Source organism: Corvus cornix, chromosome 3 (assembly GCF_000738735.6).
Source record: "Corvus cornix cornix isolate S_Up_H32 chromosome 3, ASM73873v5, whole genome shotgun sequence".
Taxonomy (NCBI): domain Eukaryota; kingdom Metazoa; phylum Chordata; class Aves; order Passeriformes; family Corvidae; genus Corvus; species Corvus cornix.
The window spans coordinates 90,445,891-90,468,733 of NC_047056.1; the positions used below are offsets into that span (position 1 = coordinate 90,445,891).

Genomic DNA, 22,843 nt, shown 5'->3' on the forward strand with positions numbered 1-22,843 from the left:
CCTCTGCAGTCTCATGCAGATTGTATCTGTTTGTTGTGAGTTAACCCTGGTATGCAGTTGAGTCCTACATAGCCACTTTCTGACTTCCCCACAGTGAGATGGGGGAGAGAAACAAAAGCACAAAAGTGAGAAAACTTGTGGGTTGAGATAAAGACAGTTTAATAGGGAAAGCCAAGCCATGCGTGCAAGCAAGGCAAAATAAGGAATCAACTCAGCACTTCCCATTGGTAGGCAGGTGTTCTGCCATTTGCAGCAAAGCAAGGCTCCATCACATACAGCTGTATGTGACAAATGTCAAAACCCTGAATGTCACCCTGTTTCCTCCTTCCTCAGCTTTTATTAGTACGTTGATCATTTCAGGGTCAGCTGTCCCAGCTGTGTCCCGACTTCTTGCCCTCCACGAGTCTACCACTGGGAGGACATAGTGAGAAACAGAGAAGGCTTTGAAAATGATCAGCAATAAAATAATAAAACATGGGTGTCTTATCACTGTTTACATCACAAATCCAAAACACAGCACCACGCAAGCTGTGATGAAAACAATTAACTCCATCCCAGCCAAAACTAGCACTCTGTCATACTAGGACCACAATAACACTTTGAAAAGCCATTATTTGCAATCAGAAAGATGACAAAACCATGAATTTTCCTAAGAAAATTCTAATTCTTGCCATGTAATTGTGATGCTTAGGGACATGTTTTAGTGATGGACATGGCAGTGCTGGGATGACGGCTGAACTCAATGATTCTAAAAGTCTTTCCAAACCTAAGCAATTCTATGATTCCATGATAATTCTATGAGCTGACACATACACTTTAAAACTCCCAGATGCAGTATGTGGAACAAATCCCTTCTCATCCTGGTATACAAACATCTGCTTTGGAGGTGAATTGTGTTTTAAATTGGGGAAAGAAATAATTAAGGCTAGAATGGAATGGTTGATACTGCAAGTGGTATTCTTGTTATGAAAAAGAACACTGTTCTCTTCCAGAGAATATTACCTAAGCAACACTGTGCGTCCTAGACATAACAAAAGTAAGACATATTCTGCTTCACAATATGACATTAGCATTTTAATTTCAAGGTATTGTAGGTTTTTTTCTGCCCAGATGAAGTTTACAGATAAATTTTGTTAGAAATCCTGTGCTTTTTGTTGCAATTGCAACATGAAGTAGTGCACATCAATTTTTATGTGACTATATCTTGTATTAATGATGAAGATAGCAAAAAAAGATGTAAAAGACCTGACTTTTTACAAGTTTTTTTACTTTATAGTGCTGTTGCTACCATTATGCTGAAAAGGGAATCTCTGAATGTCAATACCATTCCAGTAGTTCCTCTGTCAGTCTTTCTTCTAGCGTTACAGTATTCATTTGCCTGGTTCAGCCTCTACTATTGAAGCCAAAAAACACAGTTCTTTGTCCTAACTTATGCATACACTAAAGAGGATTTTAGATCATAGGACTCAGCTGAAAAATGCAATCTGACTCTGAAGTTAAATACAAACAGAAATGGAGAAAAAATTGATGCACACATCTACTTGATGATCTCAGATTACTTTGCATTATGGCACATGTGATACTTGTTTTTATCCTACATTACACACTATTTCAATTTATTTTTCATTATTTAGTGGTATTTTGCCCAAAAGTTTTTGTTGTGTGGATAATTGAAAAACTGATTTCAGTTACTGTGGATAAACATTTTAATTGCACATTGTTTAGGCAAAATGATATGAAGTAAATTGAAAAACATGAAACTGCCCTATTAAACATGAGCAAACTACCTTGGCAAGCACATCCCTTATGTGCAAACAAAACCCTTGCTTTGTCTCTTCTGTAACAACTCTGCCGTTTTTACTGTTTGGTTGCCAAATTAAGCAAGTTTATACTGCACCAGAAAACTCTCCATTGTTTGGGGATTTTTTTTTGTCCTAAGTTGAGTAATGCTGGTGACAGAAGAATACAAAAATTCTAGTGTCAGACTCGTCACTACACTAGAACTTAAACTGTTACTATTGCTCTGGAACAATTTAATGACAGAGGCATAGCAATCGAAGACATACTGCAAGTAATTTTAGAAGTACAGTTATATGACAAATGACTCAAAAAAACCCCTCAAACACTTATTCTGGTATGCCCACAAAATATGTTTTGCACATTAACTTAGCAATTAGAAGAATAAAATAAAAAAAGAACATAAAATAAAAAAAGAACACTTTTGGATTTGTATCATCTACATACATTTGTGCTTTATTGGATAATGCCTAATTCATTTTCACTTGGTGGACAAGTTTGAAATAGAGAAATTGCGTATGGCTTGTAGAAGATGGTTCATTTGATACTAAAATATATATTTCAAATAAACCAGAAGAATTTCTCCCTAAGAGAACAGAAAAGGTTCAGGTCTTTAACTCTTTTTTCCTGTTAGGACAGCACTATTCCCAGAATGCAGTACAGGTACAATTTTCAGGTGGTTATTTTTTCCTGTTTTGACTAAACTCTGATAAATGCTCTCTACTTGAGAAGCAATGGATATAGCATAAAAGCTGTCCCAGCATTTCTTTATCCAATAAACACTTCCTAAGAGTAATTTGTAGTTTCTCTTTATCCTACATGATGTAATAGGGTCACTTTTTTGAAAAACAAGAAAACTGGCTTCACCGACAATCAGTACTATTTTGTTGTCTGTTAATAACATAAAGAGAGGAAGGAAATCAGAGGTTACTGCATATTGCACCTTATAATCCCTATAAGAAATCACATCAGTATTTATTGGCTGAGAAGACTGGGTGGAGATGGAGATGAAGATACTAAGTGCATTGATATGAAGAAAAGAGATGGAAACAAAGTCTGTGTAACAGCAGGCTCTGAAAAGGAAATATTTTCTTAAATATTATAATAGCACCTTGAAAATCCATTCAGGAATTGGCTCATAGTTTCTACTGATACTGATGAGTGGTAGGTCAGGTCACTGAGACAAAGAAATTACAGTCGAAATGATGGAGTCAGACAAGGGACACATTTGGTTCAACAGCATTTCTGTCAGTTATGGAAATATCTCAAATGGAAAATGTTATCTATAAATAAGCACTTTCTGCTACAATTCTCTGCTGTCCTTGATACGCCTCATAACAATTTTATGTAGCTATGTAGTGCTGGTACTTTGGAGACCACCCAAAGACCCAAAGGGCTGCCGAGTACCATTCTTACCAGTGTAAAAGTCAGCACCCTTTATAAAAGTAAAATAGCATTGCTTATGACATGCCACTTTTTAATGACTGTGTATGGGTGTATAACTATGAAACCAGGTCTAAACTCACAGAATTTCCTTCTTTTCCTATTTGATGCTGCATAGTAGCATGAGAATAAAATTAAAATGTTTCCCTTTTTGTGTTTGCTTGTTTTACATTGTGATCTAGTTGTCAGAAACCCTGCCAATCTGACCAAATTAGTGGAAGAATAGAAAATAACAGGCTTCAACATCTGGCAAGACGTTAACCTGGACTTTCTTCTTGATTGTGTCTGTTTCAAATGCCAGGTGTCTATCACCTGGGATATAGTTTTACTTTGGCAAAGTAAATCTATTACTAACTCTCTGAAGAATGCTGTCTCTGAAAGATGCTGCAGCTAATGGAATACTGATTTACTGCCACAGCTGTAAAGGATATTTTTAAACATTGTGTTACACTTCCCATCAATTTAGATCAACCAGACCTACCATATGTGAGAAGTTATCTACATTTTTGTCCAATAAAACTGAAATGATGAAAGCTTTGCTTTCCCTGAGGTATGATCCAGTATTGGTAGCCCCATTGTTTTTTTTTTTTTTAGCCCTCATCTTTGTCAGGGCTGGAGCATATTATTCCTGCAATGCTTGCCAGAATTCTATGGCTTATTTGTTGTTTGAGACTCACCATATGTGTCTTTGATCCCTGCCTAGTAGGCACTTTGGCTGCTTGCCAGTTTGGCACTTATGATTATCGTCAGTATGAATAGCTCCCTTGCTTCTGATTCTGTCCTTCTTGCTGTCATCAAATCACTCTTTAAACAACTTTCTTATTTTCTTTTAGATGCTTATAAATGATCAACCTATTTTTACCATGCCTTTCTTGGCCAAGGTTTTGTGTCACACTGCAGGAAATCCAAGAGCTTTATGTTTCCACTCCTAATGATCTGACTGCCAACTACCTGTGTAACTGCATGGGAACAATAAGGAGTACAGAAACATCTCGTGTGATAGTGTTTGAAGTTACTCTGCATGTTACACAAATATGCCTGTTCTCCCCATCTGGTTGGCTTGATGGCATGACTTCTATGAGAGATTATTTATTTTAGTGAAAAGCATTCCTTTTAATAAATGTTTTAAAATCTTTGACCAGAATACAGCGTGAGCCAATGACAATGATAAATTCAGAGGAGTATCAGAATGATAAACAGTTTTAAGAGACAGATGGAAAGCCAAAAGCCAGACATGCGCAATTTCTACTCACTATCCTGATATAGCACTAAACACATCTGAGCCCTTCCATGTGTTCTAGTAAACTGAAGTTGTTCCAAAATGCTGTTGATGAGCAAAAGATATGCAGAATCAAAATAAGGCACAGCACAGGGCACATAAAAGTCCAGGCCATGAGAGGCCCACATGCTGTTACAGAAAGATCTGCCAGAAGTGTCCATTATTCTTTACATGATTCTGCAAACCCTTCAATTAGTTAATATACTGGTACTATCACATGACAAGGGTATCTGCCTTCATGTTAACTCATAAAGTGGGGTGGAGTAAGTTTTGTAGCCTCTGCAAGCAAAGAAGAGAATCAAGATGATTTTATGTGCCTAAAACACAATTCTCTTGGAGCTTCTTTCACTCTGTGCTGTCCCATGAGTCTCATGTTTAGCAATAAAAATTCATTTTAGCTCTAAAAGTTCTAACACACAGGGCCTTTTTCAACAGAAGAATTACCACACCCTTCTCCCAAGAAACATGCAAGTTTCAGATGAATGTGTTTTATTTATACATCTCTTGTTTTTGAAACAACTCCTTGCATTTAGAAGGACCAGTTGAAAAATCCAGTGCTAAATTGGCAAGGGTGAAAAACCAAATTCTGATTGCAGGGAGAATGAGAGGTGGAACAGAAAAGAAACAAGAGAAACTGTTTCATGAGAACTGAATTTGGGATTATGTTAGAATGTATCTGTTATATTCTCCTTCTCTGGCCAATGACCCCAGGATTTCAGATAAAGATATTCCTTTTTGGCATATTTGGTGGCACTCTGAGCCTTGAAGCAGGTTTGTGACAGTAAACATTCACACTGGATGTAGGCTGGAAGTGCCCAGAGGTTTTAAACCGTACAAAAACAAAACAGTACAGACATAGAAACAATACCATTAGAAGAGATTTAATGCGGAGAAAACAGCAGTTTGATGTAAAAGCTACCTGCAGAGCATTACAATGCAGCTAATTTCAGAGGTATTTGTAAGAAAGATGATTAAAGGCCATATGAAATTTGACTTTGGAACTGGAGTAACTTGAGAACAGGCGAGGTAGGTAGGAGAACTACACTTTGTTCACAGTCATACTCTAACTTTCTTGTGATTGCAGTTTTTATACTTTTTCCAGCTTGCTATGAAATGTACAGAAAAGTGAAAATGAAATTATTCATCTTAATAAAGTGTCTTTCCCTTTACATATACCACGACTGATAAACTTTCTCTCACTGGGAGACAAAAAAGAAAGGCATGATTTTTTTGCCAGCTTCTCTATATTTTATCCCTAACTTTACAGGTAACAAGACCAAAGCAAGTACCCAGAGTCAGCATTTAATGGAAACTTAGTGGAATTTTGAACTGTGAAAATAAAAGAACATTGAATTCACAAATATTTTACTGGGAAAAGGCAGAAAAGATACTAACTGTATTAGATAGTAGTCAATAAAAAAACCTCCTGGCACTTTTCAGTGGCCAGATTTGCAATTGCACAGGTGACCACCAGCAGTATTTTTAAAATTTTACATTGTATTTTAAATGTCTTATATCTAAAAAACCATAATTATCCTCGAAAAACAAAAGCTTCCCAGCCAATCAATCAGCATCCAGTTTTGGTTTACAATGGCTATGAAAATATAATTTTTAGTTGCCCAGAACAGCAAGCATGAAATGCAAAACTGTGAAAGATGGGGCTTTGAGAGCATCATGTCTATCTGTGAACGACTGAAACAGAGACTTGGTGGTAAGCCTGATAATCTTTTGCAGAAAATGATAGAGGGAAAGGTTAATATATTTAACAAAATATCCCTGATATCCCAGAAAACGAATGATCTAGAAACAATTTTTGCTTGCGAGGAGTTTGGAAAGTTGGCTGGCACGATAAATGTAAAGGAGCTGACAAAATATAACTTGCTGCTGCGGAGAGAGGTCTTAAAACCTGAACAGTATGCCATTTGCTATGCTCTAAGTTTCTGCTACCCAAATAGAAAGCAGAAATGCCAGCGCGTGCACGAAGCCCCGTGTCAGCTGGACGACAGAGCGAGCACGACCTGGTGTATCCTGCATCGTTTGCAAAGTCCCGGGATGCCGAACAAGACACGTAGGCTTGGTCTGGAAGCTGCCCTGTCCCATCCCCTTGCTCCTCTCTTTCCCCCCTGCTGCCTAAAGCCCTGCCAGGTCAGGCTGAGCCCCGTGTCCCGCGGGCGTGCCAGGGAGGATGTGGGGCAGGACGGCTAGCTGTCCCCATGCTCTTCCCTCCCCGCCTCTCCTCAGCGGTTTCTCCCGCACGCACACCCAGCGATTGCAGGCAGCCGCGGTACCGGCCGAACCAGCAGCGAGCTCGGGCACCCCACTGCCGCTTCTCCTCAGCCGGGAAGGCGAGAGGGGCAGAAGGCCAGGGGCGCACAGGGCGAGAGGGGCGGAAGGCGAGGAGGGGCAGAAGGCGATCCCCGGGGCCCGGCGGGCGTGAGGCGGCGGCCGCCGCAGCCGCGCGGGAGGGGACGCGGCGGCGCTCGCGGTCCGCCAATCGCGGGGCTGCTCGCCTGCGGGTCGGGAGGCTGCGCCCACCCTGCGGCGGCGGCTGCCGGGCGAGCCATGGGCACGGTGCCGTCCGCGCTGAAGCACTGCCTCAGCTACCAGCACCTCCTCAAGGAGCAGCTGTGGATCGCGGAGCCGCCCGCGGCCGCGCACCCCGCGCAGGTACCGGCCAGGCGCGGGTCAAGGATGGGACGGGGCCGGCCCTATGGGGCGCGGCCGGCCACCAGGGGGAGGACGGGGCGCTCAGGGCGCCGCCGCCCCCTCACCGCCCCCTCGCCGCCCCTCGCCGCCTCCTCGCCCCTCAGGCCCATCCCGCGCTGCTGCTGTCTGCCCCTGTCCGTGCCCGTGCCGCTCGGATCAGGGGGGCGGGGGGCCCTGCCCACGGCCCCGCGCCGCTGGGCTGTGCCTGGTCAGTGTTTCAGCACTCGGGCGGTGTTAGCGCCGTGTTCCAGGCAGCGCTAACACAGGTGGGCGGCGCTGGGACAGCGGTGAGGCAGTGGGAAACCCACCCAGCAGTGGTCCTCGCCGCGCGTGATCGTTCCCTGTGTGAAAATCATAAAATGGCAGGGTGACACGCATTTGCGCGAGGTCACGGCACTGCCCTTGCTCCATGCAGTTTGTATTGCTCACACGAGTTGCGGCGGGCGCGTTTGCTGTGGAGGGAAGAGTCACTGGAGCCATAGGGGTGCGGAGGCAGAGCCGGGGGGTTGTCACGGAGGGATGAGTGAAGGTGTCTGTCAGCTGTGAGCAGGTGTGGGCAGTGGCTGCAGGGAGTGTAGGTTGGATGAGGAGGCGCCTGGGCACGTGGGCAAAGAAACACCGTAGGCCTTGACTTTCCTAATCATGGCTTTGTAGGGGAAGAAGTGAAGGAAAGTTACCTGCATTTCCTGTCTGAACAGTCATTCATTCCAACTCTAACTCCAGTAATCAATAGGTGCTTCAAGCCTTTAAAAACATGAGCCAAGCCTAGAACAAAATTGTTTAAAATATATTTAAATATATTTTTATTTTTATTTTTTTTAAAGAGCACATCTTGTTGCATTTTTCTTCTGTTTGCAGATATACCGTGGAATCATCTTCCATTTTTTTCCACTACTTGGAAGTGAAATTTAATTATTAGGTAGCAATGTGACTTCAGATGTGGAGAGATGATGAAAAATGCTCTGAGTGATATGAAAACTGGCAGCATTTGAATTTTGCTTCAGATAGTCTGAGCCTCATATCTCAAAAGATGCGTATATAGAATACACAAAGTAACACTGTTGTGAGCATAGGGTTTTGTATAGGTAAGTCCCATACAGCTTCCAGCTATCATATTTCCCTGGGAACAGTGTCTATCCAGCATTAAATTTTGGGGAAAAAAATAAACCTTTTTTTCTTTTTTCTTCTTTTTAAATAAAAGTGGAAAAATATTTTGTTGTGGTAAAGAAATAAAAGAGAATTAAAGGACTTTTATGTATCAGGCCTGAAGCAAAGCACCATAATTCTGTTCATGTGCCCTCTCTATGTTTTGGTGCATCATTTCCTTTTTAAGGATCTGAACATTTTTTAAAAGTTTCCTTCAAAATACCATGATATGCCACTTGATTGTGTCTGTCTCTGTCCCCCTATCGGACAAAGCATTTGAAAGGGCTTTTGCAACAGAGTGGGTTTGCAGTCAAAACCAGTCATTAATATCTTCTCAGAAAATAGTAGATTAAAAAGGTTTTCTTATTTTAATGGATAATTTTACTTAATTTTTGCAGTGCTCTTCTTTCATTTTCATCACTAGTTTTTTTCCTCCAAGGATACAGAAATATGTCTTCATCAGTAAACAGCAAATCTGAGAATCAACAGCAAACATCCTCCCTGTGCACATTGATGTGGCTGTGAGCTGCACAGTGCACTAATTAAATCCAGGGTTGGTCACTGTTCATGTTTTAACATTTGCTTCTGCTGTGATTTTACATGAATCTGTTTAAATTTCCATTTTTCTCATGTGGATTCTTAAACAACCCACAAAGGTCTTTGTTATGTAGGAGTGCATTCCATACCAATCCTGTTCAAGAAAAAAAGTGTTTCTTGTTATGTGATCTAGAAACTATACTAGCTCAAATAATGGTTGTAAAAAGGTTTGTTGGTCTTTTTTTTATGACCAGTGTATGCAAGATAGTTATGGCAGCACCACTACAGTGACATTTATGTGGGTACACTAAGAAATAAAATAGGAAAGGGGGTTTAGGTGCAAGAGCAGTCTCCCGGAAATAATGTTTTCATGGCTGATGAAAATAAAGTTTATTTACTTGCCAAAATATTTTCAGGAGTTCCTCGGGATTTTTCTTTAAACGCCAAGTAAAATGTAAATGTTGCTGCCAGGGCTGTTGTAGAAATAGAATCATTCTATTTTGTCTAAGAACCCCAAATATATAAAAATTTGGTTATATACTGTGCTGACTAATTTGTAAAAGTCCAGGTTTAACCACTTGAAGCTCTACTGCAGGTGAAATAGTAGGTTCTAAAGTGAGTAGTGGGATGTCTTTGTTTTCCCTTATTTTTTCTGTTTCATTTAGCCAACCATTTTTCTGGTATTTTTAGAACCACATTTGACTTTAAAAGATAGAGTTCCTTGAGTAGATAAGTTATTGAAAAGGAGAGATGAAAAGTAAAAGATAATTTGGTTAGGTGGCTAAATAGACAGTAAACAGAATTTTCTACTACCTAGTAGAAAGTTACTAATAACTTCTAGTAGAAGTTACTAATAACTATTTCAGTCTTACTAAGACTAGTCTGCATTGCATCAAAAAATTACTGAACACCTGACTAGTCACTGAGGCACGTCATTCCTGTTGCAGTGTGTTCATCTTTCTCCATATTCTTAATTGCTTAACTGTTTGCTTCAGAATGCTTCTGTAATGCTTCATACAAGGAATACAGTTCAGCTTCATTTTCTTAGCATTGCCCCAATGTATATAGTTTTTATTAGTAGTTCTGATTAACTTAGTATTAAAGGTCTGATTTACTAAATAAGAGCTATAGTCACATGAGAATTTGTTAAAGACATGGATTTATATCAGAACTGTAAAATGTGCTAGCATCTACTAAGAAAGGAGGTGGCCATAGATACTGCAGTGTTAGGGAGATTTCTGCAGCGATCAGTGTTGTTAGTGATGGTGACTCACTGGATTTGACTGGAGTTTGTAATGTACTTTGTGGTCTGTTTTGTGAAATGATCAGGCTGAGCGGCAGGGAAGGTGTTTGCTGCTGGTGTCCTCTGGTGTAGCAGGGACCTTCTTGCTGGAGAAGAGATGGTCTGAGAGTAACTGACACTGGTCTTATCCTGCAGACTTAATCTTATATTTTCATGTAGGCTAGAATGGAATTTTGATGCACTAGGAATATGCTGAGGACACAGCAGGGAAGAGCTGGATGGCTAAAGAAGTGTAAAAGACTGGGATGAAATTCAAGGATACAGAATGATTAGGTGCTTTGAGACCAATAACCCAAAGTAGAAACTTTGACTTTATTATTAGAATAGATTGAAGAAGAACTTTGTAATATTCACAAATCATAGGATGACTATGAGCTGCCAATATAGCTGTTAAAAAAAATCAAGTTAGGTCCTCAGATAGAGTAGATCAACAATTTCCAGTCAAACAGGGAAATGTTGATGCCATTGCAAAAAACTGCATTTGTTCAGTTTTGGTTAGTCATGTTCAAGAAATTGAATTCCAGCTGGGAGAGGTTAGGTCTTGCACCACTGGAATGGTTGGGAAAAGGAAGGTGAAATGTAAATGGCTTGGGTTTGTCTGATACCTAGCGTTAAGACCTGGAGGATGTGCAGGCAGGGTGGGAAGAAGAGGAATTAGCTGCTTAAAATAAAGGAAGATGTTGCTACCCACAAACACACACTTATAGTCAGTCTATATAATAAATATAAAGTAGAAATTTAAAAGCAAATTATCCATTGGTGGCATTCTTTAGGAGCTTTTTAATCACAGTAATGAGGGTAAAGACCCTTTATGATTTAGGTTTACTAAAAGGATTATATGACGTTGTTTCTGTAGTAGTGAAAATTATTTGATTCTTAGGAGCTTTTAAAGATTATATAAGGAATAGAGGACTAGATATTTAAATGTTTTAAAATAGAGAAAATTCCATGTCCAGTTTTTTAATTACATTTCATGGCTTACAATACTTTGTTAAGGTCAGAGTGTCAACTGTAGCATGATTCGTCTGCCACTTTAAAATGGGGAATCCTACTCTGCAAGAGGGTAGTGGCTAAACATAGCTAAATAACAATCCTCTTTTTCTTAACCCTTGAGTTTATGTACTACTATCTAGATGTACTAAGGGGTATAGTAAAATAAGAGTATATTAGGAGTCATATGGTTTGGTGAGGGCTGCCTACACCTACAACAAATAAAGCAAAAATAAGACAAAAATAAGACTAGTCTCTTATTCTGCTGGATGTAGCTGTGACTCTAGGAAGTGTAATCTGTCTAAATAATGCTAATGTGTGCTATATTATGTTGTAGGATTTCTGTCACAGACTTAGGCTGTCACACGGAATGCAATATCCAGAATCATTAACAGTTGTTCAGGATATTACCATTAGAAAGTTTTATTACTGGAGAGGAACACAAATGCTAGGTGCTAAATAGTAAAATAATGAGCAAAAACTTGGATCCTCTTATTTAGACAGCTAACTTCTGTTTCAGAGCTTTGATTGCAATGATTTATATGCTACGTGCCTAAATACCCAGACTGAAAACGCACGGACTAAGATTCCCTCATCTCCTCACTGCATGATACTCTTGGATCAAGAGATGCGCACAAGTGTCTTACTTTTGCAGTTTTAATTTGCTAGTTTAGATTTTGTAACAGATTGTCATGTTTTAAACATATGCTAGAAACCTCTCAAATTTATTTTTAAAGTAACTCAAGAATAACAACAAAACCCACAGTCCATGTGACAATTATATATGTCTTACTTATGTTTGATTCTTGATTCAAATTACAGCATAAAAATGAGACATATGGTATTATGCAACCTGGGAGGAGACAGCAGATCTCTTTTATTTGAGTCTTTTAGCTACACCTCAGAGCAACTGATTTGAGACATACTGTATTTCATGTTCTTTTTATCTCCATGTAATTATATAGTCCTGGAATAAATTAAGATTTGCAGGCTCTCCTCAAATAACTATTTAGGCTATTTTCATTTTTTAATTTAATATACCTAGTTAAGAAGTACTTTAAAAAATTGCTGTCATCAATATTGCAAATTTATTAGTTTACTATGACAATTACAATATGAAAGAAATATATCATTGTTTACATTCTTTTTTTTTTTTTTAAATCTGATTTAAATTGCATATAAGTAAAGGAAAAAGAAGGTAGTTATCCTGGATTTTATGTTGCAGAGTTTTTGGTTTTTAACTCTTTCAAAGGATGGCATTATTTAGAGAGAATTAATGAAACCATTATAGAGAAAGTATATTAATTTCATTGGGCAAAGATCTTTTTTTCCTTCTTTCTTTTGCCCACCATTCTTACCTCATTCTGTGTTTTCATCCTGATCTTCCAAGGTTTTCAGATGTGTTGTCTTTCATATAACCCAAGACCAAATAATTGATCACTAAGAGACTGTGAAATTCCTGTTTTCCAGCCCTTCTGTATTCTTCTACATGCAGAGGCCTTGTCAATCCAGAATTCAGTAGATGGATAATTTCTCAGTGAACACATTACAAGAATGTCCCAAGAATGGGACTTTTTTTTTTTTTGCTTTGTTGCAGATTTCAAGGAACATTTATTTTCTTAATGTTCTTAAGATGTAAAGCATACAAAGTTATTATAAAAATAAAATAAATAGAATAAAGTAGGAGAGATTATAATTTAATGCTAAACTATAGCAATCTATTAAGTTTGTATCAGCATGCTGTGTTTTTTCTTGTTGAATTTGGAAATGATGAATGACATATGATACATGCTGACCCTGAAGGTAGTAAATAAAACACACTCCCACTGAATTTAACTGGAGTAGGGAGAGTGCAATGCTGAGCTTTTTCTAAAATGTTCTTTGAAGTCAAGAGGAGTTTCCCCTTTAGAAGACCCAGTCACTAGACTCATGCCAACTTTTTCAGTCAGGTATTTTATATGCTGCAGAGTAAGATCTCAAGAACCTTGAAGAGAGAAAGTCCAAAAAGGCTGAGTGCTTGGTTTTTTAGGGGTGCCAAACAGGATGTTCGAAGTTAAGAGGCTGATAATAAAGTGTAGGTTTGACCTAAGTGGAGTCACTGACTTTCAGTTTTTGTATACCATTGGCCTGTAAATACTGGATGGATAACAGGAGCTTTTTAGTTGATAGAGATTTATGCTATACTGGGATTATTAAGGGAGTTTAAGATTTTATAAAAAAGATGGAAATATTGTAAAGGATTTGCTTTGCAAATTTGGGAATTAAAAAAATGCACAAGAAGTTTTTCCTCAGACCCCATATCTGCTTTTTGGTGAGATCCCATTTTTAACTTTTCCCACCTCCATCTCCTTCATAACCTAAATATGGGCACAGTTATGTTCATTTCCTCCCATGCCAGCTCAAGGAGGAGAACTGATTTAAGACACCCCATGTGTCAAATCATCGTTTTAAAATTCATGCATCTTGAGATCATTCTTTTCTCATTGCTTTGGCTGGGAGTGAAGATACGTGAATTGCCAAAGATCAATCAGATCCAAATTTAATTCCTACTGAAATAAATGAGTATATCTTTTAATAAGGATCTTATTTACAATTTGTGGATCTTCTGTCTTTTAGTTTTGGTAAGGAAATCTCACCTTAGAAGATTACTGTACCAGCTGGTCAGACATAGAAGTTTCCATAAAGCAAAATACTTGCTGTTCCTAATTAATCAAATTTTCTGCTTTTGAACTGTCTGATGTGATGACTAATAAATAATAGTAACTGTTGTCTCTGTAGTGGCTTGTATCTCACTTTAGGGGGTTTTTTTTCACTTAGAAGGAATGCTGAGTACCTAGAATGGTTAAATGTGGAATTCTGGGTACCTCAGATGAAGTTACACTTATTTCTCTACATTTTAATGTTAGGACTATTTTTTGGTGCTTCTGAGGAAAAAGGTAGCTTCAACTCTTGCAGCACTTGGGTTGAAAGATTCACGTATTTATGAAAGTGTGTGTTTGAATTTCAGTTTGTGTGTGAATATCATGCAGTAGGAAACTGGTGCAGTGTAGGTACAGTTCAGAGGTAAAACTGAGTTCACTCTTAATTCTTTCACTACATAAATATTTCAGGTGTTTAAACAAGGTGATGATTCTCTGAAATTTTAAGAACTGAAGACTATTGAGAATCTTTAATGTGTCAAGTATGAAAGAAGTTATGTTTAAAGAAACTGTGGAGGGCTTCAGAAAAGTAGTTATTTAGTACTTCGGGCTGTGTTGAGTTCTCTTTTTTTGTTTAGCTCTCTCATTCACTTAACAAAGGTATAATATTTTTTGTAGCATTCTTCTTAGCCCCCAAATGTGTATTTAAAAAGATAGATGAAGTATGAAAGAGAAATGTGTATTAAAGATGGGTGTGTGGTATTGTGAAGTTCTGGGGAAAGTGTGCCACCTTAAAAGTTTGCCAGTGCGCATGATAGTGCAGATGTGGACCTTGACATACAGTGTCATGAGGTACTATGCACTCAGTAAGGATCATCAATTAATTGAACCTCAGAAAATGCTAGAACAGAAAAATAATAATTTTAAGAATGAGAATAAAAATCAGGCAGAAATTTGTAGGAAAAGGTTCTCTCTGTCTATCTAATATATCCTTCTGTCACTTAGGAAAACTCATCAGGATATTGAAATTCTGAGAGTAGTTGCTTTATTGGTTGATCTGAAATTTTTGAGATAAGAGCATGACCTAAAAAATCAGACTTTCATGCTGTGCTAAATACCCATAAAACAAATTCAGCATTTTTGGTCTTCAGCAAAAGGGAAATATTTTATTACTGCTGTGTTAATGTACACTTACATAGCCCTTTTGGGGTAGAAATGTCAAAATGGTGCACACACTTTAAAATTAAGCAGTTCAGTAGAGATGAGGGATTTTTTCTATTTTGTAATATGGTGATAGGGACGTAACATACAATGAAGAAGAAAAATTTTATTACATAAGACATTATTAATCAGATACATATTTTATTATCTGGTCTTTTAATCAGTCACTTCAGAGGAACCAGAAAACTGCTAAATGCATGGTTTACATTTCAGAAAAATAATTCCAGGGACAGTTTTAAGGGTTGCTTTTCAAACTTAAGTTATTGCAGTTAGAAGTAATCAGCTCATAGCTTTTCTTTTCTTTTACTGGGTTAGGTATCATATCAATGGTGAAGAATTTGATTAACATTTGGGACAAAGTTCTAATCTTGCAAAAGATGGAAAAGATGCTGCAGCTAATAAGAAGGAAATTATACTTACTGTCGGAATGTTGTTGTAGCCAGTATTATTTTTAGATAATTCCCTTGTTAAATGGAGGTTTATTTTAGAGTTTGGTGTAAATGAATGAAAGTTACTCCAGTTGTGGCATTACATTTGAATTTATTTGGATTAAATATTCTTACGAGAGTCATTCTCACAGCTCTTGTGACAAAAACACAGATTTATTACATGCAAAAACTGCTAAAAGGTGAGCTGGTGAAAAAACTGTGCTGGGTAGACATTTCTTCTTTGTCTGAGTGGGGTTTTTTTGTCCACAGATGTTAGCTGTTTTGTATGGGAATAAAGGTGTTAGTTTATGAGTTTCTTGGAAAAAGAAGTTTAAAGGCTTTGAATGGATGAGATGTGTGGACTGAAGCGCCAGAGGACATTGCTGGAATGTTAGGTGAAACCCATAGGGAAATAATTCAACAGCAGCATCTGGAAAGGAACTGTATGTGGCTTTAGGGCTTACTTTTAATGCAAGTAGTTAAGATGAGATTAAATATGGGTGTTAGTATGTGAGAAATGGGGGAACAAGGTAAGTGATGAAGGTGTATCATGTGGAACACTGGGATTAGGGAAAAGATTTAACAGAATCCGCAGCTGATCACAGCTGAATTTTTAAAACCCTGGAAACATAATTTGAATTGAACTTTGTGCTGGCTTCATATAAACTAAAGCAGCGTACATGACTATTTTATTGGGCAAAGAGAAGACAGAGTATAGGCCAGTTCATTGGCCTTGCCATGTCACTTTTGCCTGAATGGGATGAATGAAGATGATGGAAAGGTAAGCTACTAAGCCAGCTGGCTGTTGGCTATGCAGACAGGAGTCAGCTGGTGATTGAGAATTTTCTGGTCTCCCTGCCATTTTTGGATATTTATGACTTGATTCAATTTCCTAAGTGCTCTTGTATGGTGCCATGTGAGATGCCCTAAGGTAGCTGAGATAGCTTATAGGGTTGGCAGGTATCAAATAGGATTTACAGGAGTCTCATGCTCTCTTGGCACAATGGCTAGAGGTCAAGTCAGATGCATCCCAAATGCACAAGGTGCCTGTAATTAGCCATCTGACTTGTGTCCCTACTGTTTGCTAAGTTGTTTGATATGCTTTTGGCCATTGCTGAGAGTGCTGAGAAGTGGCTTCATTCAGTTGGCCATGCTTCAGTGATGATGCCATTTAAGATGCCCTATAATATCCTCCTTTATCTCCAGCTTCCAAAAAGCTGCAGATCCTGTGTCCTGAATGCTGTGTTTAGGGAGCCTTAAGACATTTTATGTGAATATATACATTGACTGTACAGGGATGCCTAGGACACATGTAGACATAACTGTGTAGATACTTAAGTTCAGGTGTTTTAAAGTCCAGTTGAGTCCTATCATTAAGAACATTTCAGGACCTTTTGAGCTTAATGAGTGGTATGGCTACATTGCCATTCAGTTTATAAATAGTACTATCTATTGTCAGTGTTTGGAAAAATCCTTCAGTTAAGATTATGTGTTGTGGTAAAATGAAAGTACAGCTAATAGTAGTACTACTATATATTTTTTCCTTTTTTTTTTCCTTAGTTAACACTGGTCTTATTATGAATTTTACAACAACATGTGTTTCTTTCTCATCAGTTGAGCACTTTATTATCCAGAATATGGAGGCTTAAAAAAAAAATCTTCCGAAATGTGCAAAGTCTAGAAGTGAAAGCAATAAAAAATTAAGAAATATCATGATTCATTTTGTCATGACAACCCTTAATCTTTGCAAACAGTCTGACGTGTTATGTTCCCAGTTTGGTTTTGTCTTTGTCATAGTTCCTCCAGTACCAGTATATTTTCTTGTACTTGTTCCACTTCACTGTTTTCAGGTTTGCATGATTAGAATGCGCTAAAATTACTATTACGTTACTATTAACTGTAATAAATTGGAAATTTAACCAGTACAGAAGATGCCATGATATATCATTATTATATGAGTATTTTTTAGTAAGGTCATAGAAAGTAATAATTTATTTTAAGTGTTTATTGAAAAACTATCAACTTATATTTACGTATTTTTAAAATTTCATATGAGGAAAATTTTTTATGCCTTTAATTATTTTCAGCAAAATAGGAAGTAAATTATATTCTTTAAATATGCTCACATTTGACTAATTTCATTGTGAAAATGGAAGATTTTTATAACATCAAGAATGGCATAGTGTTCAAGTTATAATTTCCTTACCATTATTGGGAAATTATTATGGTAACACTTTGTAGATGTTATTTTTCTAAAGAGCTTTACAAACTTTAAATTCTCATGAAGGATGAGTTGCCAACAGTGATGAAATAGATAGCCATTAAAATACTGTCATTTTAATTAGTGTCTTTTGGAAAGAGAACTATGGAAAACATAGTGGGGGGCCACCTGTACTTGAATTAATGATTTACTTGATCTTTTAGGCCCAACCTTTGGACACAGAAGGTGATTTTGGTTGCAGTAGTAATTGAGAATGGTTGATTTACTTTCAGCTTTTTATTTTAATTCTTAAAGTTCTATGCATAACTCACTTTTATGGAAAATGAATTATTTAGAGAGACTTATCTGATAGGATGGATGGGCTGAATTGTCAGTATATTCATTCCCATCCACCCCCTCCCCGATATCCCAAAGTATTTGCAAATTGCTTGCACATGTTGGATTTGTAATGATGATCATGCCTCTGCTTTTTCAATGTGTGTGGAAAAACACCACTCTTTCTCCTTTCTAGAATTCTGTCTTTAGTCTTGCCGGTAAAACACCGTACACACCATAATACTATTACCATAAATAATAGTAAAGGAAAGTGTGGGAGGTTTTGGCTCCAGTATCATCAGTATGCTGTTCTCCATTCTCTGTATCCTTTTCATCCAGCCCAGATGGCAGAGTATAATTGCTTTTCCAGGCTTTGACCAAGATAGGGATATGGATATGGATGAAAGTGAGTTGGCTGTAAATCAGCTTGGTTAATGGAGAAATGCTGATTGTTAGCCAAGGGAAGCATTTAGGGAAATAGAGAAAGGTAATGTATACGCCATGTTCTGAAAATACATTTTTAATTTTTGCTAAAGTGACTGGCTGTGTTGGCCTCCTGTTAATAGCAGAGGTCTCTAGTACCATTTGTTATTGATTTCATTGTAACACAAGTCTAACTGTGGTTGCCTACGCCTCTACTACCACCTGACTCTGCTAATAGATTCCTTGATCATTATTTTTCAAGTTATCAAAAATTGTCTGTGACTACAGCACATTTATGTGCTTTTTTAGGTTGTTAGCTCTAATTTGGGTATTCAGATCTCTGTGATTCCACGTACTCTACATTTGTTGACAACAGCAACAAATAGTTTTTAGAAGGTGTCAAGTCATCATATTTAGATAATTTAGATAATTTAGAAAGTTCAGTCTCATCCAGGAGACTGTTATTTGACAAATGTGTCCTATTATTTTTGTTCTGTCAGGTTATGAATGATTTTATGTAAAATACAGATATGAATATTAAAGAAGGTATTTCTTTGTTTTCAAAGGTAGTGAACAATCTTTGGGCTTGATTTTATCTTTCTGAGTGTTTGTCCTGTAATGCTACTTCTTTTTTTTTGAGAGCATCCAACATCATGACAGAGAATTAGACATGGTTTCCAGTTACTCCTAGAGTTAGCTGCTGCTTGTATTAGACACTCAGTCTCCAGTTCCTGAAGTTTCCTTCTTTGAAGAGCTGTCAGAAGAGCAGTTGTGTTAGCCTGCCATATGCCTGTGGAATTTTCTGACCTACTGGAGCTTGCATTTGGTAAATTTTAAGCCATGACCACCAGAGATGTTTGTGTGATTCTATACGTTTGTGTGACTTTATACTGACTGTAATAAGTTGTTGTCCTTGGCCACATAGTTAGAACGTAGCATGGACTGTCATGATTTTGATGATCACAATTTAAAATGTGTAACATATATAATTCAAGTGTTCACAGTTCTTACCTTTGCTTACTAAAGGGGAAAGCTTCTGGGGGTCTGTAACTATCTTCACATCAAAATCTCTTTTATGTATATTTTCCAGTATTGAAGTTAAGAAAATAACAAAAAAAGTCTAAATTATTAATAAATCTTAAATGTTGATAATTATATGCTTATGTTTCCCCATATTTATTTATATTATTTGAAATACTACTAGAAATTGTATTTTATGAATGTTTATATTAATAGATTTTGCTCATGACTATGATGTCAAGTGGGAAATACTGCTTTATTGATTTTTTATCCAACATAGCCTTTACTGTGTCCCTGAAATAAATCCACCAGTTAAGTTTTTTGCTATCATTTCACCATATCTATGCTTTGCACAGTTTTGGGGTTGGAAAGCTATATAGGAGAAGTTACAAAGTGAGGATTTAGTCAGGACCAAAGCTAAAGAATATGGGCTAACAATTCATGGTTTTATATCCTGCTACTCAGAAAAGCACTTGCCCAGCATAGTAGTTCAGTGTAGCTTGTCAGCTTTGGAAGAAACACTGTTAGATTTTGTGTTCTCCTCAAATAATGGAGAGATCAAGAAGAAAATCTAGTTTATGAAGAAACTGAAAAGATCATAAAGAAATACAGAATAATATTGTTGCAAGATCAGTATGGTAACCCATGTAATTTGTGTGACTAAGAGTAGTAGTTTCAGAATGCATTCCAAAGCCAGGACATGGTAAAAATACCAGTCAAGAATCTTTAAGCCTGTTTACTACTTCTGAACTCAGCACTTCCTCCTGAAAGGGGAAAATGAACCTAAGAAGGAACATGAGTTTAGTCTTCAGTGTGATATGAAAAGTACAACAGAAAACAACTTTCATCCTCTCATGCATTTAAAAATGTATTATTATTATATTTTATTCTTATGCTCTTAAAGTAAAAGTAGACACCTCCAAACAGTATTCAAATACATGACTACCCTGTCAATTAAACAAAACAGACAGTGCCAGGGTTTCAGTTTATGTGTGTTCATAGTTCAAGCTGAGTTCACTTCAATTGGTTATATGAGGCAAATTGTGTATTGGAGGCAGCTGCAGGTTCTGGTTTCCCATCCATTAAGGACATCCACTGTAAGCAAAAGAGTAAACTACAAATCATAGAAAATAATCAGCAGGTGTTTCACCCAAAGTATGTGAGAGCTGATCTCTTCTGATCTAATATAAAGAAAATAGTCTGGGAAGTGAGGAATTCCTCCTGTTCCCTCTCTTAGACTCATGTGGACAGAGACTATATTCATTTATTAACTCTGTAGCTCTTTAGAAAATGTGCTATTTTGTGTTTGTCTGAAAGAAATGTTCTTTCTTATAGAAAGGAGTTCCTTATTTGTTTTGCTACATCTCACTGCATTTTGCTAAGACCAGGGAAGTACGGTGCTGTGAAACTGGTTTGCAGACTTAGTACCTCTGTGGCAATTGTCTGCGCAATAGGTGATTTAGCACAATTGCATATTATGCTTCAGTGTTCTCTTTTATGAACATGATTCTGTTTGTGTATCAGACAGAGCTCTTTTACTATTAATTGGATTTTGGTGTATTTTTTCATGTCAAACCCTTGTTTGTTGCTTGAATAAGACATTATTCTTTGGGATTACTGTCATAGCATCTAATGGCTGTAGCCTCCAGTGGATAAGGAGATAAATCAGAGAGAGTTAATACACAAACCACTAACTTTCAGATGTATTTTATGAGTGCTGCTACTCTAATCTGAAAAGTGTGATAATTCTGGCCTCCATCAACAAAGCTTATCCTTAGGGTGCTAGGCATTAACAACTACTACACTTTCATTTTAGGTGCAACTGGTAGAAGGGGGCAGAGAAAGGGAGAAATAGGCTGCATTCTAATCCCAACATTTTTTACTTAGGGGAAAGAAATACTCAAGGAGTATTTATCTAAACTGTGTGTTAAGGGGCATGGTTCAGATATTACAATGAATCCTAGAAAAAGGAATTTCTCTGTTGGACAGGGAGCAGTGAGGGCCAGCAGCTCCCTAAGGGAGGGACCTGAGGGTAGTTACAGGCAGGTCTCCAGGCAGTCCCACCATAGCTAAGTGGGGTGAGAAGGGTAGGCCTAGAGGTGGTATCCTAGAGGGTAGGCCTAGAGAGGGTTCAAGCACAAGTCCAGGTCATTGGGTGAGTTTGTGGTGTTAAGGGAGGTCCAAGGTTACAGCTGGGAGTGCAGATCAGTGAGTCATGGGCGGGATTCGGTCCAGCGGTGGTTAACAGAGTTGGCCATGCAGCCCTGTGCCTGTCAGGCATGTCCATAGTGATGAGAGAGATCCAAGGTCAAACTGTAAAGTCAGTCCATGGGTCTAGGTCTGGATCGATGTGAATGCTCTGTTTACAGAGGAGTCATGGGAAAACAAGGAGGTAAGAATTAAGTTGGTCTGATTTGCTTCTAAGATGTAGTTTGAGCAGAAGAATAGAGGTCATGCCAGTTGCTCCAAAGAGATGCTCTGAAATGACTTAGTATCCTCTTCATTGGACTGGTGCTACCTGAGTATTCATGTGCTATATGATGCATTTCATATACCTGAAAAATTGTTGATACATAAGATATCAGTTGCTGAGAGTATATTTTGGATTGAAATTGTCTGCAACAAACAGTGAAGTTACTTACTTTCTTTTATATATTTATCTGTATTCCAGTTTTTCAGTGAGAAAGCATTTAATGGCAAAGGTGAAATCAGCCGCAGGATGGATTGGGAATCATGTCAGCAAGGAAGGCTGAAAACTTGATTTAGAATGATGGAAAGAATAAATTGCCTACTGAGTTCTTGGAGGAACTCAAAAGAAGTTCCTCTGGTTTCTCTTGGTAACTCATTAGGTGACACATAGTTCATCTGAGGAAAATGTTTGCTTGGGATTACAACATCTGAATGAAAACATAAGTAGGTATCTACAGCATCTGATGTTCCTGTGATAGCCACTGCAGACATAGGACAGGACTCAATTGTCTAAACATAGGTGCCTAATGCCATTTGAAACACAAAGGATATATGAGACATCCTTCTGGGGCAGTGATATTCTACACATTGTAAAACGCGCAAGAGACCTATGCCCTTGTAGAGTGGCATTCAGTTCCTAACAGTTAAACAAACCTGGCAACCAAGATCATCAGCCACTAGGTGTGAACCTTAGGATGACCTGACTTATTCTTTATCTCCATCAGCCATATTGGAGCTTCTTCAGCTGAAATGGCAGTTTAGACATCTGTTATGCCTTCATACACATGCATGGGGGGAACCATTTAAAAGCTCAGTTTGTTGCCTAACAGATGTGTCTAATGCCATTTGAGATGCCCTCCAGTGTAAAGACATCTTGATAGATTTGAAGTGAGACCTGCAGTAAAT

The 22,843-nt window shown here is 37.9% G+C and overlaps 1 protein-coding gene across 2 annotated transcripts in view; it reads left to right on the forward strand.

The window, feature by feature from the left end:
- Positions 1 to 7,006: 7,006 nt before the first annotated feature.
- The window catches only part of HMGCLL1 (3-hydroxymethyl-3-methylglutaryl-CoA lyase like 1), a 77,872-nt gene continuing 62,035 nt past the window's right edge, over positions 7,007 to 22,843 (forward strand). The window contains exon 1 of one of the 2 annotated variants that reach the window (XM_039568754.1): positions 7,007 to 7,186. In XM_039568754.1, coding sequence (XP_039424688.1) covers positions 7,082 to 7,186 — 105 coding nt within the window. In that variant the 5' untranslated portion in view covers positions 7,007 to 7,081. The remainder of the gene's footprint in view (positions 7,187 to 22,843) is intronic. The other variant, XM_039568753.1, reaches the window with a different exon arrangement.